Source organism: Falco peregrinus, chromosome 2 (genome assembly GCF_023634155.1).
Source record: "Falco peregrinus isolate bFalPer1 chromosome 2, bFalPer1.pri, whole genome shotgun sequence".
NCBI lineage: Eukaryota > Metazoa > Chordata > Aves > Falconiformes > Falconidae > Falco > Falco peregrinus.
The window spans coordinates 84,329,698-84,343,927 of record NC_073722.1 but is presented as its reverse complement, the minus strand read 5'-3'; the positions used below and the strand labels follow the sequence as shown (position 1 = coordinate 84,343,927).

At 39.3% G+C, this 14,230-nt stretch overlaps 1 protein-coding gene across 3 annotated transcripts in view; it reads right to left on the bottom strand.

Annotated features, from left to right (window-relative positions):
* Nucleotides 1-14,230, bottom strand: part of ADGRD1 (adhesion G protein-coupled receptor D1) — a 160,963-nt gene that overhangs the window by 23,333 nt on the left and 123,400 nt on the right. For all 3 annotated transcript variants that reach the window (XM_027780871.2, XM_027780870.2, XM_005233302.4), the window contains one exon: nucleotides 7,244-7,335. In XM_027780871.2, the coding sequence (XP_027636672.1) occupies nucleotides 7,244-7,335 (92 nt within the window). The remainder of the gene's footprint in view (nucleotides 1-7,243; nucleotides 7,336-14,230) is intronic.

Below are 14,230 nucleotides of genomic sequence, written 5' to 3'. Positions count from 1 at the left end.
CTCAAGGTGATCGGCTCCATCACTTCGCAACTCCCCTCCCACTATTGGCAGCTGAAAGATATTTTTCCATCCGTTTAAGCCTGTTGCCATTTGTCGCTTTTTCTCTGGTTTAGCAGAGAAGCCTCCTCTCTGTAGCTGTGTTTTACGTATTTTTAAGCTTCTATTACTCCTCCCAAAATGGGCCTGAAATGCACCTGAACAACCACAGCATGGCCTGAGCCTTTCTGCAGCGCTGTGACTCTTAGCGTCTGTGGTAAAGAGAGCATACCATTACTGTCATTATGGTTTCTAACAGATTAGCACTTCCTCATTAATACTCTCACTGGCAACATTCAAACCCATGTATTTTTAGTCTGCAACGCTAAGTCTAATAAGGAGATACCCAAACTGCATTTGTATTTGTCATATTCAATGAGCCAAAAATTTAATTAGGCTGAAGACATTATCATTGGCAGTAGCGCTTCAGCTCACTAATTGTCATTGTTTAATACTTTGATTTTAATTATTTCCTTTATTGCCAGTCAAGGCTCCTCCTTCCAAGATTTTCCATGAGGTACATCACTCATGCTGTTTGAAGCCATGTTCAACGAACATGATTCCTTACACGCCATTAGAAATTGTCAGGAAAAGGAATTGCTGAAAGGAGATCTGGCCTGCCTTACTGCTCCTTCTAACCGATGGCTTTCCTTCAGCAAATGGGAAAGGCTTGTTCAACAGAGCACACAAAGCAGGGGCTCCGTTTCTGGGGGGGGTTGCACTGCAGCATCTGCCACCCAAAAGGCACAGAAATGGTTTTCTGGTGCTACAGATTGTGAAGCCCTGTAGAATTTTGGAAAAGTTTGCAGATTGTAACTTGCTCTTCACCCCTCCTGGAGGGGGGAGAAAACAAAATTCCCTAATGGTATGGCAAAAGGGCAGAATTTAGTTGTGGAGGGAGATTATGGCATCTCCTCTGGCAGGAGAGCTCTCACGAGAGCTTCAAGCAAGTGCCGTGATTGACAAGTACATTCTGTGAAAATGAACAGCTGCAAATAATCCTTAGAAAGAGAAGTCTTTGGACACCAGATGAAACGGGACTGGAATCACAAGAGCAAAACGCAATACGCTCTCTTGCAGAATAATGCCTGATGTTAAACGTACCAAAGCTATCAGCACTAACTCATAAGATCAGTACCCGAGACAAAAGATGACTGGGCTGAAAGGCAGGCGGTGTGTTTGTAAACAGTAAAATACTGATGCAGAGTCATGGCATGGAATGGATCATTGATTAAATGGATGAGCAATTTGCCATGGTGCATTCCGTGTGCTGCAGGGCTATAATGGATGGCTTTGCAAAGTGCTTTGGAATGGTCAATTACACGGTTAAACCATACAGATGTCTGCAGCAGCATGAGCTGCTGGAGGACAACCCTCTTGTATTTATATCTGTCAAAGGGAAAATCTTTCTGTACAGCTTGCTTTTTTTTTTTTTTTTAACCACCAAAGGAATGGTTTTGCATTAAACCTACATACTCTGTTTTCAGTTTCATGCAAAGTGGTTTATGCTATATTAGAAAATGTGGAACAGACTAACACAACAGCTTACGTGACTTGCTTGCCCTGCTGAGCTTTCCTTGAAGCCCTGTTTTGCTTTCATGCACTGCCACTACTGCCATTTGTTCCAATTCTGTCACTAATTTAACTAAACAGAAAATATGTTTTCCCTTCACTCAATAGAAAACTAAGAGGCTGTTTTATTATTTTACTGAGTGAAGATCAAGCTTTGAGGGATGAAAGAAATGAGTAAAATGGAAGAAAGAATGGGCTAAAAAGCTAAGAAATATTTCTGATTTTGTTGTAATTGCTTTCTCCGTGGATGATTATGATGGCTGTCATTTCTGGTTCACCAGCTTCTGAAGCGTACAATCTATAAAAATGATAGAGAATTTTCCAACTCATTGGACCATTTCAGAGGAAGCAGTGAGAAAGTATTCAATAAGAGTTGGAATTGGCAATGTATCCAAGAGAAATTAATGTCTCTTCTGGACAATATAATGCAATGCAGTGAACTAGCTGGGAAAGCACTGTGGTATGGCTAAGCATGATATCTTCGTTTCTAGGCTAAAACTACTATTCCTGCAACAGAGACATGCTTTGCATTTCTTCCTGTATTACGATTAATATTAGTCTTTGTGCAAAACTAAGATCTTTGAAAACTGTATTCTACTTTAAACTTTTGTAATCCAAGTGCCAGGTAGCTCATGTCATCAAATGACTACCTGTAACAGGCTTAATCGAGGAAGAGTTCTCCCCATGGGTAATGAAAAGTGCACATTTCTAAAGCACTGTCACATTAGAGATCTTTTCTCACTGTAAACAGAGAACTAACTTCCCAAGTAAACACAGCAGTAAGACTTCGAAGGGGGAGAGCAACAAGAAAAAAACTATTTAGGTTCTAATAAGAGTTAGTGAATGCACCAAGTAGAATGAAAACTTTACATGCAGATGTAAGTTAGAAAAAGAGTTCAAATGGTCCGTAACTTAGAAATTTAATCATGTGCCTTTTCAAGCACGTGAGCAGTTCCATTAAACTGATAGGCTTTAATTGCATTAAGCTTAGAGAGACTACTCATACGCTTAAACTTGAATGTATGTTTAATTATTTCCCCAAAAAAAGAATGGATAATGCAAAAAAATGCTGTATATGTGCATTTAAATGTTATAAGGTATTTGACTCACCATTCTTTATAAACAGAAACATTCAAATTAGTTTTTTGTGGAAAATCTGTTCCCTGGATGCAAAACATTCTCAGAAAGCAGCATCGGAATTATGACACAAAATTAAGCAGCTAACCATCTAATAAAAGGTTCAAATATAATCAGTCACAACTATGTGAAACAGCTCATACTCTGTACCTGTTCAATATGCTTCAAGAAACTATACAAAAAGCATGTTCTTAAGTAAATTCAAGTAATAAATAGAAGCTGGTAACATTTCTTCACTCCTCTTGCACAATTTAAGTTTCAGATGCAAAAAAAGTGACTTCTTTTCACACACATACAAAAATTCCTGCAACCACTTACTGTTCACACTGTCACAGGAGTCTATTATGGATTAATTAAGCATCTCTGATCATATACTGATTATATTAATTTTGCTTTAAATTGCTGGGTATTTTGCATTTTATCATATTAACTTGTTCTTTTATGCTGCTTCTTCAGTTCATCCTATATTTTATTTTGGGGGTGCTACTGTTATTTCATTTTAACAAACAGACAGACATGTCCAGATCAGTGTCTCTGAAACTAGAATAAAATGTTCAGCAAGTGCTGTCTGATATCTCCACTGTGACAAGCAACAACTGAACCTGAAGAGGTCAATCAGCCAATAATGTACTGCACTTTATTCTGGGCAAAATGTGAATGAGGAAGATGAATAATAAATTAATTGTATGATTAAAAAGGGAGGTTTGGTTCACTACTTCCTTTTCTGTTTTGGCTTTTAAACATGAAGTTCGACGGATGCTGCCTTCAGAGTGGAGCACTGGCTCACCCTGATGCATATTCTATAGTCACATTTGAGAGGACCTGTTGCCATATGGAAAATCAGGAAAAATTACTCTAGATAATTACATCAGTTTATTGCTGTCTGTTGCCAAGAGAAACAAGCCTTGTTGGTAATATCCAGTTGTGTTGCCAAGTAACTTAATCTTTAGGGAGTTATGCTCCAGTACCAGCACTTCTCAAACAGTAAATATCCTTTTTAACTGATACCATCATGGCTCATCACTGCATCTTTGTTCGGACAATTTCCTAAGGTAATCTCTGCTCAGTTACGGGTTGATGGCCTCAGAGGTGTGTTGTCACACCTGGCTCAAGATGCGCACAGACAGTATCCGAGTACAAACTGGGCAGTCTAGGCTTCCCTCAGCTCCTGGGGAAAACACAGAACTTCTAAGGCAGGTGAGATGAACACTTTAACAGGCGAGATCAACTGCATGGCAGAAGGAGCTGTTTCTCCGTGGATGGGGAGTCCAGGTGGAGGTGTTTTCAGCTTTACCAAGCTGTAGAGCTAGGGGAGACGAATCCAGGGCAGGTGCCCTCCCCTCCAGGCTCCAGCAGAAATGGAAACCAGTCCCTGCCAGCATGATTAAGCTTTTCTTTTGGCAAGAGGCGAGCCTGCTGACGAGCCTGTTCTGTAGAACCTGTAGGCTGGGATTTTCAGCCTGCAACAGCTGTTCATACTGGAACTCAACAACGTCTGCAAGTGCGAGGCTCTTTGTCAGGTGCTTAAAGGCAGACATAAATACTGGCCTGAGTGACCAAGGGGAGGCAGGCTGGCACTGGCATCTCCCTTGTGCTTCTGCCACAGGCACTTCTGTCATTCTTCAGACAGTTTTGCCATGCCTCTTGGTTCATTATCGCTCATAAACTTCGAAACCCTGCTGCTTAAGTGCTATGATCCAAATTGTTGTAGACAGCAACTTACTGCTTCTCATTGTGCTTTCCACTTAGATTTCATTCCAGCTTGAAAAGACAGCACTGAAATCCCTCTTTTTTCCCTCTCAAGTTTATTGGATTGAGCAGGCTTTCCCTCCACAGCTCCTTGCACAGCACTTCCCATTTTCTATCTTTGGCTTTCTGAAACCATGAACACAGCCCTAAAAAAACTACTTCTGCCTTATGTACCACTTAATGGCAGCAAACAAGTGCAGCATGGTGACAAAGTCCTTTCTTGTCTCACCAAAATCACATTGTGCCATTTTAATTCAGCTGTGTTTCTAAGAAGCGCGTGATAAATTCCTTCTAACATATTACAGCTTCCCCATTGCTAATATCAAATGAACTGCACTATTCAGATGGATGCCCGACAGGCTCTTTATCGACTGCTCGTATTGCACAAAGCATTTTGCAGTCTTCAGTGATTCCTCCCTAAGCCAACTGAACTTGTTGATTAAAAACCTACCTTGTAGTCCTTGCTGACAGTGACTTGACAAACTACAGAGGTTATTGCGTTTTTCTGATTTCTCCGTGCTCTCCGTCACGGATTCCTTTCGCTGTGCGTATCCACTCTTACATGTTAACAACCTCTAATCAACATCTAGGATCCTTCAGCGGTTGGGGGCATGGTTTTTTTCCACTATGAAAAACATTTTCCATGCAGCTGTCAGAACAGAACTCTCTTTTCTTTTGTTTTCTTCTTATTTGGAAAACAGTACCATGGACAGAATGATTTCATACTAGACATAAAACCTTCTCACTTGCATAAGGAATACTGATGACAAGAAAATGAAATCCAGTGGTACAAAGGCCTTATATTTCCTCTTTTTTCCAACAGACCAGTTACTTTCTCCATGACGTCCTCTGTATGTGAAACTCTAATTCATCGTGCTCACTGTTCAACCAGGGCCTAAATACCCTCCCAAGATCTGATTTGGACAGCTAGTTAGGCCCTTCTCATTTCAAGTTTCTTCTGAGGACCCATTTCTGTACTAATATCTACAGAAAAAGAGGTATTCTGTATGTTCTGTTTACCTTCAATTTTATTTTATTGAATTAATTTAGTTCTATGAGGAAAGCTGTTCTATCAGAGCATATTTCTGCATAACCAATAATTTAACAATTGAATGCTTCCAGATATATCTTCCCATTGATTATAATTTTTCTCCAGCACCATCATTTTTATTAGGTCAAATCCTAAAACTTTATTTTTAAAACTACTTGGCACAATGAGCATCTCTTAGCCAGAGTGTCTGGAGAAGTCACATTTTCAGTACAGATCTCCACCATTCCAAATCTACAGCTGATAATATTTGAACTAAGAACATACACTCCTGATTAAATGGATTTCATCTTATTCCTAGACAAACCAGTCATAAACTGTTTTACTTACGCAAACACACATAATTTTCTTTCAAAAAATAAGTGTGCAGGGTGCAGTATGTATTGAATCAATTCTTTATAATGCAAGTAAGGAACTACCTAAGTGCATAGAGCATTCTCTGTGGCTCCTCTTCTACTGATGGAGGTTGTTCCTTTGTCCTCCTAGTTCTGACAGTGTATACAGATTGGCATTGACAATATACAGTTACTTGCTTCCTAAGGTTCTGTATTTCCTTTGTATTTCTGAAGGTTGCAGGGGCTCAGCCAAACCTGAAACAGTCATTTTAATTCCCAGTCTTTTCATTTCACTACAATGTAATTCTTATAGATTTTTGTGTAACCTTATTTACTGTTTTTCTTTTCCTTTTGGGTAAGTATACAATAACTAAACTAACTTCAGTTTTGTGACTGTCACCTGTATTTAAAAATTAATGGCATTTTTAAAATTACATAAGTAAGCCAAGCATAAAAATTATCCTTTATGATACCATTTCAGAGCAGTGGCACCAAATCCTTACCATACGACAGCCTGTGACTCAGAGACATTAAACACAAATCATCAACACATTTTTCTTTGACCTAGGTTGCATATTCCTTGAGTTATATACAGTGTCCTTTTTATACTTGGACTACAGCATCTTTAGGAGATACAAAATGCAAAATGGAATATTCAGCACCTTACTTTAAACTCATTAAATTATCTTCTTAGCTACCCATATGTACTACAGCTTTTAGAAATCAGAATTTGTCCTTGTCTATTCAGATGCAGCAATGTTTCTACCTTACATTTCCCCTCTAGCCATGCTAGCACTACATTTTAAAGATGATACACTCTAAGAAAAGGTCACCATCCCAAGAGGCTCCAGGCACCTTGATATAAAAACCTGCTTGAATTTAAGTACATGTTTAAATCCAGCATAGGTTTGTGTGCTTTGCAGTATCAAGAGAGTCTTAAAGATAAACATATGCCTAAATATATGTGAACTGGAGCTAGAAACAAGGTGTATCCTTTGAAGTTTCAATACCCCAGTACAGATGAATGATGCTCTGTGAGATTTCTCTTCGAATATTGCAGGAAGAGGAAACACACCATTAATAAAAGGGAAAATCATGAATCGGCAAATGCTGGAGACTACAGTAATCCAGAAAACACCTTAGCTCATGCTGAACCATAGGCTTCATCCTGCACATATGGCTTTCATAAAATCCAGGTTACCTGGGTGCATTCAAAAGATTGATACACCACCTTTATTTGCTTTTTACTAAAGAGGAATGATATCAGTGTTCTGGGAGGAGTCCACGATATGCGTCTGCATGATATAACATTGCTAGCATGAGATTATTAACTTGTTATAATGTAATTTGAATGAGAAAAACTTACTTCAAGGCATTGGCATCTCCGTGGACCTTGTAGTTATCTGCACTGATTCTTGAGATAACTCTTGTGACAGCAATGAGAATACCAATATTGACCTGAAGAAAAAGAAGGAACAAGACTTGGTCAGGAAAGTCAAGTGCTGACTGTGTCAGAGGGCCAAACTGCCCTACAAGTGTATTCTACAAAGACAACAGAAAATATGAACATTGCATGTATTTGGCAAAAGAGGTTTCCAGTTTTGGACTGGTATAGTTTGACCTTTGTCAGTGGATGTCTCTCCCACAGTGTGTAGTTCTTGCTTGTGCTTACTTTCCTTCAGGAACAGTCCCTGCCTGTTCAGGATAAGGCTGGACTGATACATTGCTTCACAGCTGAAGAAGCGCTCAGTGTCTCTACTGCACAATAAATACCCTTATAACACACGACCAGCCGACAAATTAGACAAGAGCTTCAGTAAACAGGGGCATGTGTCTGCATGCTCTTTGGTTTTGTGCTTGCATGTGCACAGACTTCAGAAGGCACCTTTCCTGCGTAGACTTCACTATGTAATTCCTGTTTCTTACAAAAGTCAGCTTGAAGTATAAGCACAAGATTATTTTTAAGGATCAATGAAGAAAATACGTTAAGCCTGAACTCTGCTTTTCAGAAGTCCTGCTCTTTTTGATGTCAGCAGAAACATCAATAAAAGGAAAAGAACCCCCACCAGCAAAGTAGGAAATCTTGAAAAGACTAACACTGAAAATGTCTAACAAAGGAGAGTTTGCTCTGGAGTCACAGGTGAAGAATGAAAGGAAATCTTTATCACTTAAAGGAAATGTGGCAAAGACTGTCTTGCTGTGCAAAGATCTTGGGTTTAAGGAAAAAATAAAAACAAAGGAGAGAATGTGAAGGTGAAAGACATATTCCCAGCTTCCTCTCCGAAGTTACACACCAGCTACAAAGCTGATACTTAGCATCAAGGTAGGAGCATGGGTAGAACAAAACTATCCTAAACTACAGAACAAAAAGAAAGACACTTCAAAGTAGTGCTGTTGCTCAGTTAAAACTCAATAATAATAGTCTATTCCGACATATTTTAATTCTGAGAATGAGTCAACTAACAAATGTTTGTGTTTGATGCTCATGATTTCCTTTGGTATTTTTCAAATCTTCTGACCACTCCCTTAATACCAGATTTCTAAGGGCAGATCATCAGCTGGTATAAAGGAGCAGCATAGTTGTGACAGTTGATTTCTGCTGCGGCTTTTTAGCCTGTCCAAAGAATACCCTGTGGAACTGACAGCTTTTCAATTACAAGTGTACTTGTTCAGTCAGCTTTATGGAGATGAACAAGAGGTGAAATTCAGTGGTCTTGGGTTCACTTTCCCTATTCCCAGCAAATCTTATTTTGTAAATTTCTTTTATAAATTCTTTGAGGTGGTAGTGAACATTTTTGAGAAACCCATTTATATGCTAAATATGCACGCTGACTGAAGCACCAGATGATGAACATGAACGTTCCATTTCCTCTTTTTCTCTCTTCTTCTCCTTCAAACTCTCCAGTTTTCTGCTGCATGTCCACCAAATGATCATCATCATTACTCCTGCTTTTCATGGGAATCACAAAGAAAATGCCTTTCTATACCCTTAACTTCTTTCCTGACACATTATCTTTCAGCAGCCTTTTTTAGTTTTTTATCCAAAGTATCAGTCATCCCTTTTGACACTTCCTTGTAGATGTCTCAGTGATGGTTCCAAGTTCATTCTGGCACAGTTGCTCCATGATCCCTTTTCCTGATGCCTGCAGGCAACAGCACGCTCCTGCCAGCCTCGCGAGCCCTTAACTGTAATGCTTTCTTCCATTCCTAATGCTTTTTGGACACTCCTAGATTTTTCTTTCTGCATAGCATTTTTAAAAATACACAGATTGTGCCTAAATAATCTATATTATAACAGTAACCCCCCAAAAATCCAATGAAGTAAAAAAAGGGGAAACCTCCTTCTTCAAATTTTGAATTTCCTACATCTTACAGAAGTCAACAGAAGTTATGAATTATAAGCGCCAACAAAGAATTGCTCAGAATCTTGCTGCCTCTCTTTCAAACTGGACATGAACCCTAAGATCTGGCCATGAAAACAGCACAAGCAAGATATTCTCCAAGGAGACAAATCGGATGGTTTTCCAAAGCACAAACTGTTCTCTGTTTGCAGCTGAATTTTAACTTCTTTATATAAAATAAAATGGAAATTAATTTCCTAGGTATTTTGGATGGTCTAAAGAGGAAATCTAAAAAGGCCTTGAGCTTCTCCTCTTGTGCAGTCAGTGCGACTGTACCCTTTCCAGGGTGCATTATTAGTATGGTTGAAAGATGAGAAGGAAACGTTGTGATCTCACTGCTGATAAAAAACAAGGTACTTGTAAAATTAGCAATGAGTCATCACACTCAAGTCCTGAAGTTCTATATTTAAATTTCCTGAACCACTTGAAAATTTTTGCGTAGTTATTTTGAGAAATTAATCTTATCCAGCCTAAATAAACAGATTAGCTACAAATGTCTTCCTTTGTTAATGTTTCAGTAAGTAAAGCATAGAGGTATTTCCCCTGCCCCTATAATGGGAAACCAAAATACAGCCACTGAATTGTTCCTCCAATGATTTTTTTGGCATCTGATGTAAGTACGTGGCCAGTGATTTCAATAAGGGAATGCTTAGTTGATCAAACACTCATTATGCTTTTACCTATATCAGAATGTTCAAACTAGGAAAATGAACATTTAGATAAGGGCACTCACTGTACATAGTTCCTATTTCTTACTTTTCTGAAAGGCCACATTACCTGACAGTTGCAGTTATTTTGCCTTAAAGTTGCACAGTGACAGAATATTTTTGCTTGCAGGTACTGGCCACAATCTGATTTAAAAAAATAAAATAGCTAATAACATTAGAGCTTGTTTCTTAACTCACAGGACTCCTTTCAAGGCAGCTTGTCCAACCCCAGGCACTTGCAAGTTTCTGTGAAATCAGCAGGACCTGCCAGTTCCCATTACTGTAGGCTTGATCCAAAGCCCACCAGAGCCCCTGGAAAGATCCCAATGATGTCAGGGAGCTCTGGCTCACTCTAGTGACAGCTTCATCTGACTAAAAATTGTCAGATCAGGAAGACAGTTAAACGAGTAAAAAGGACCTCTTTGAAAATCTCATCAAAATTTTCTCAAACCAGCTACAGTGAGACAAATTCTTTCCCTCTTTTTTTTTGTTTTTTTTTGCAGGGATTTCACCTAGATTTCCTCCAAGTCTCATGAGATTTTTTTTCTTCAGTACAGTGGAGGAATCCCATGTTTAAAACCCTCTGATGTGGTGTGTTGCATCCTAGCCAAGAAAAGGCTTGGCAGCACAGAGGAACTTAAAAAAAAAAAAAAAAAAAAAAAAAAAAGGATAAAACATATTGCCTTAATTAAATCCATTGACCAGCTTTCCTCTAAAACCACAAACTATTTTAGGCTCCACTTCAGTTTTGGCCAGTGGTACAGGGAGTTATAACTGTCTGTCTCTTGCAATCTGAGGTTTAATATACTCTCTCATGGTGCCCGTTCGTTTGATCCTTACCACAACGTCACTGGTAGCCCACCAACGCTGCAAGGTGCTGCAGTTGCAGCCCAGTGCAGGGGCACATCAGAAATCATTACTGGGTATTATGCCTTTCAAAACACAGCTAGTTCATTCAATTAGATCAATGTAAAAATTTGGGAGAATGATTTTGGATAGCCTAATTTCACTTGTCGCTATCCCAGAGCAACTACAGATGGAATAGACTAAACTGAGTTATTTTAGACTTCTGAGTCCGTGACTTCATATTAATGCATGTAGTGTCACACCAGTCAGAGCTGAGTATCAGAGCAAAACTTTGAGGTTGGACAAGAAAATAAATACTAAATCTAAGGTATAACAGATCCTTGACTTCTGTTTCCTAATATTAATCATTGATTTTTAAATTTCTTACCATCTGTCCCCTTGTTCAAAAAAATGTTGCATGCTTTCCTATTGGTTAAGTAAGAAGGAATTTAATTTTAAAATAATGAAGGAATTCAATTTCAAAATAGTAAAAGTGCTCTCAACTGAGTGCTAATAAGAAAAAATGAGAAGCTTTAGTAGCTGTGCTCTTTTTTGGACAGTAGCTCTGTCCATTTGTGCTCTAATCCACCACAGCACTTACGGACTTGATTTCAGTGACTCCGAGGAATCCTGCTGTCTCAGGGCCTTTAAACGCTATGGGTCCAATTCTGTCACCTTTTCCCATGATGAATGATGTCTAATAAGGGACACGGACTGTCACTTTTCAATCATTGGGCCTACCTGCCGAGTAATATACTGTTCAACGTACGGAAATTATCCTAATTCTGCACTGTTACACAAAAGTATGAATGAATACCATGAGGCAACAGAATTTACTAAATCATGTTTGAACAGCAGGTATAAAGGAGAGCATTTTTTTGGTATATTGAATATTCATAAGCAAGTACCAACTGAAGATATCTGTGCTTGGGACCCGACTTCCACAGACTCCCATCTGAAGTCACTGGTTACAAAGCTGATGTCCCCACAGCAGAGAACTGTTAGCAGTATGCTAATGAAAATCATTTAGCTCCATAAAAATGCTGTTTATCCAAAAGACTTATAAAGAATCACCAGGAAAACAGCTACTTACAGGGAAAACAATATAGAGGACTTCCCACGACAGCTCGCTATCTCCCCCTGCATTGGATTGTTTGCTGTCTGCAGCACACCCGTGTGTGTACACAGATGCTTTCTGCAGAATTTCCTTAATTCTGCCGTATCTATGAAAACTCACCAAGGCAGCAGATGGTTGATAACAAACAAAGCTTTCTGCCAGAAGTTTTAATGTCTTGTTCCAAAAATTCAGGTGTTTTGTCAAGGTTGGGTTGTTTTTTTTTCCTTTGATGGCATGACCCAGGCCAACTTTGGCTGCACTTAGTTTGGTTTTCAATAATTCAAATTAATTGCAACAATTTTTTGCAAAGGCTCCTTAAGAGGATGCAATAGAGGCTTGGGTGCTGTGGTTTTGGAGGGTGTTGGAGAGCAATCTTTAAACCTTAAGATGCAGGTAGAAGCCAAAAGACCTACACGAAGAAGCATCTATTTGCTTCATCACATCCCTTGACTCAAACCCCAAGGAAAGAGCACTTTGGGTAGAGGAATCCATATAGGACTGGGAGGTGCTGTGAATTACACCTCAGAAAAGTATGCATGAGTACGTCTTTCCCAGTCACACTCCCACCACATCATTCTGTTTTAAGGCTCCATGATGTCTATATTGCCTGTGAGGCTGTGGCAGGACAAAAGACGACTATGTCTGCCTAGTCTCTAGGGAGTGGGAGTTGAAAAGAGCAGTCCCCCTGATTTCTTCACAGCATAATCCTTCTTCTTGGCAGAGAGCAACTGTGCACAGAAGTAGGCAAAAAGTGCTTTTTGAGAAGTCTTTTCAGAGCTAAACACTAATTCATGCAACTAGTGGCTAATTTGTTATTTAAGGAGCACAGGCACACATGCACACACAAAATAGTGTTTAGCCTCATTATTTCCCTATAGGCACCAACACATTTTTCAGCTAGCACATTCAATGCCCAGAGAGAATAATCTGTCAGCTAGCTTGCTGCTGTTTTGCACAGAGCTGGGTTTAGACTATTAACAAATTGCTCTATGTGGATCAACCTTGTGAGCTCACTCCTTTCTCTTTCTCAAAATATTTGTATCCACACAAGAACATAACTTGAGCTGCACAAATACTATATATCATAAGCGAGAGCCAGACAGTTAAACCCTTACTTTCACTGGCGAACAGCTACGCATGCAAATTGTTGAAAGCTGTGCTCACTCAGGTGAGTAAGCGTTTCGCTATCTGCCATGTTTCGATTAATACCATCTTTGGACAGCATCTGGGAAAGATTAGATTTTACTGGTCACATCTCATTTCCACCTTTGCTGCTGAACCATGGCCAGAAAGCAAGTGCTAATGTGAGGAGGAGACATTTGAATATTAGATTGTTTTAATTGTTCTCCAGCCATCAATATTTACGAATCTTTGAATATAAACACACATAGGGAACGTCCAAGGTATTAAGTTTGTTGAAACAAAGTCCGGACCTGTTTAGCCAGCTCTAATCTAGTGATCAGCGTTTCTTATTTATATGTATATGCTTTCACCTAGGTAAAAGAAATTCTGCCCTTACTGCACAGGGACTGCCAAGAGTTGCCATTAATAATTTGATTAAAATGCTAACATGAGACAATTTCTGTCACATCAATACAGCAACTATTTTCACTGGTTTTTTAATGTACGTTTGTATAGCCTGATTTTTCAGAGGCTGTATCTTGAGCAGAAGATGCTGGGCTGGGCTGCTTAAAAGAGGTGCTGATTTCACTGTATCCCAGGCAAATGTTAGGATGTCCACTCAGCTGCAGTGTAAAATTGCCTGTGATGGAAAAGGTCAGCCAAGGAGCCACCTTCTGCTTGCCAAATAGCTGTAGAGATACACAACGGTAAACGCTAGTTCTGTATGAATAGCTCTCCTTCCTTCTTTTGGCTTGTGAGCAGGATCTGGGGGGGTTTCCTGTGTGATGAAATTTGGGGCAGTTTCTTTCTTTGTGCTTTCCACAGAAATCCTAGCTCACTTAGGGAAGTACAAGGTACCATCATTGGCTCCTTTTGATGCTCCTCCATGCAGGTACTGAGGATCTTATTTTACCTGACTCCTTAAACACCACAGCAGGCAGACTGTGGTCTAGATTTGGGCTCATGCCTTTAAAATCTATTTAAAGCTTTAAAGACAACCTGATTTCACTAATGACTGAGTCTATTCCATGTTCATATTGTCACTCTGACATTATAACCTGCAGCAAAAATCGTAGATAACCTGATCAATTAAAGTATTGGAAACAGCGCTGAAGAGGAATAATCTCCCACTTAATCCCTGCAAGCACCCCTGACTCCTT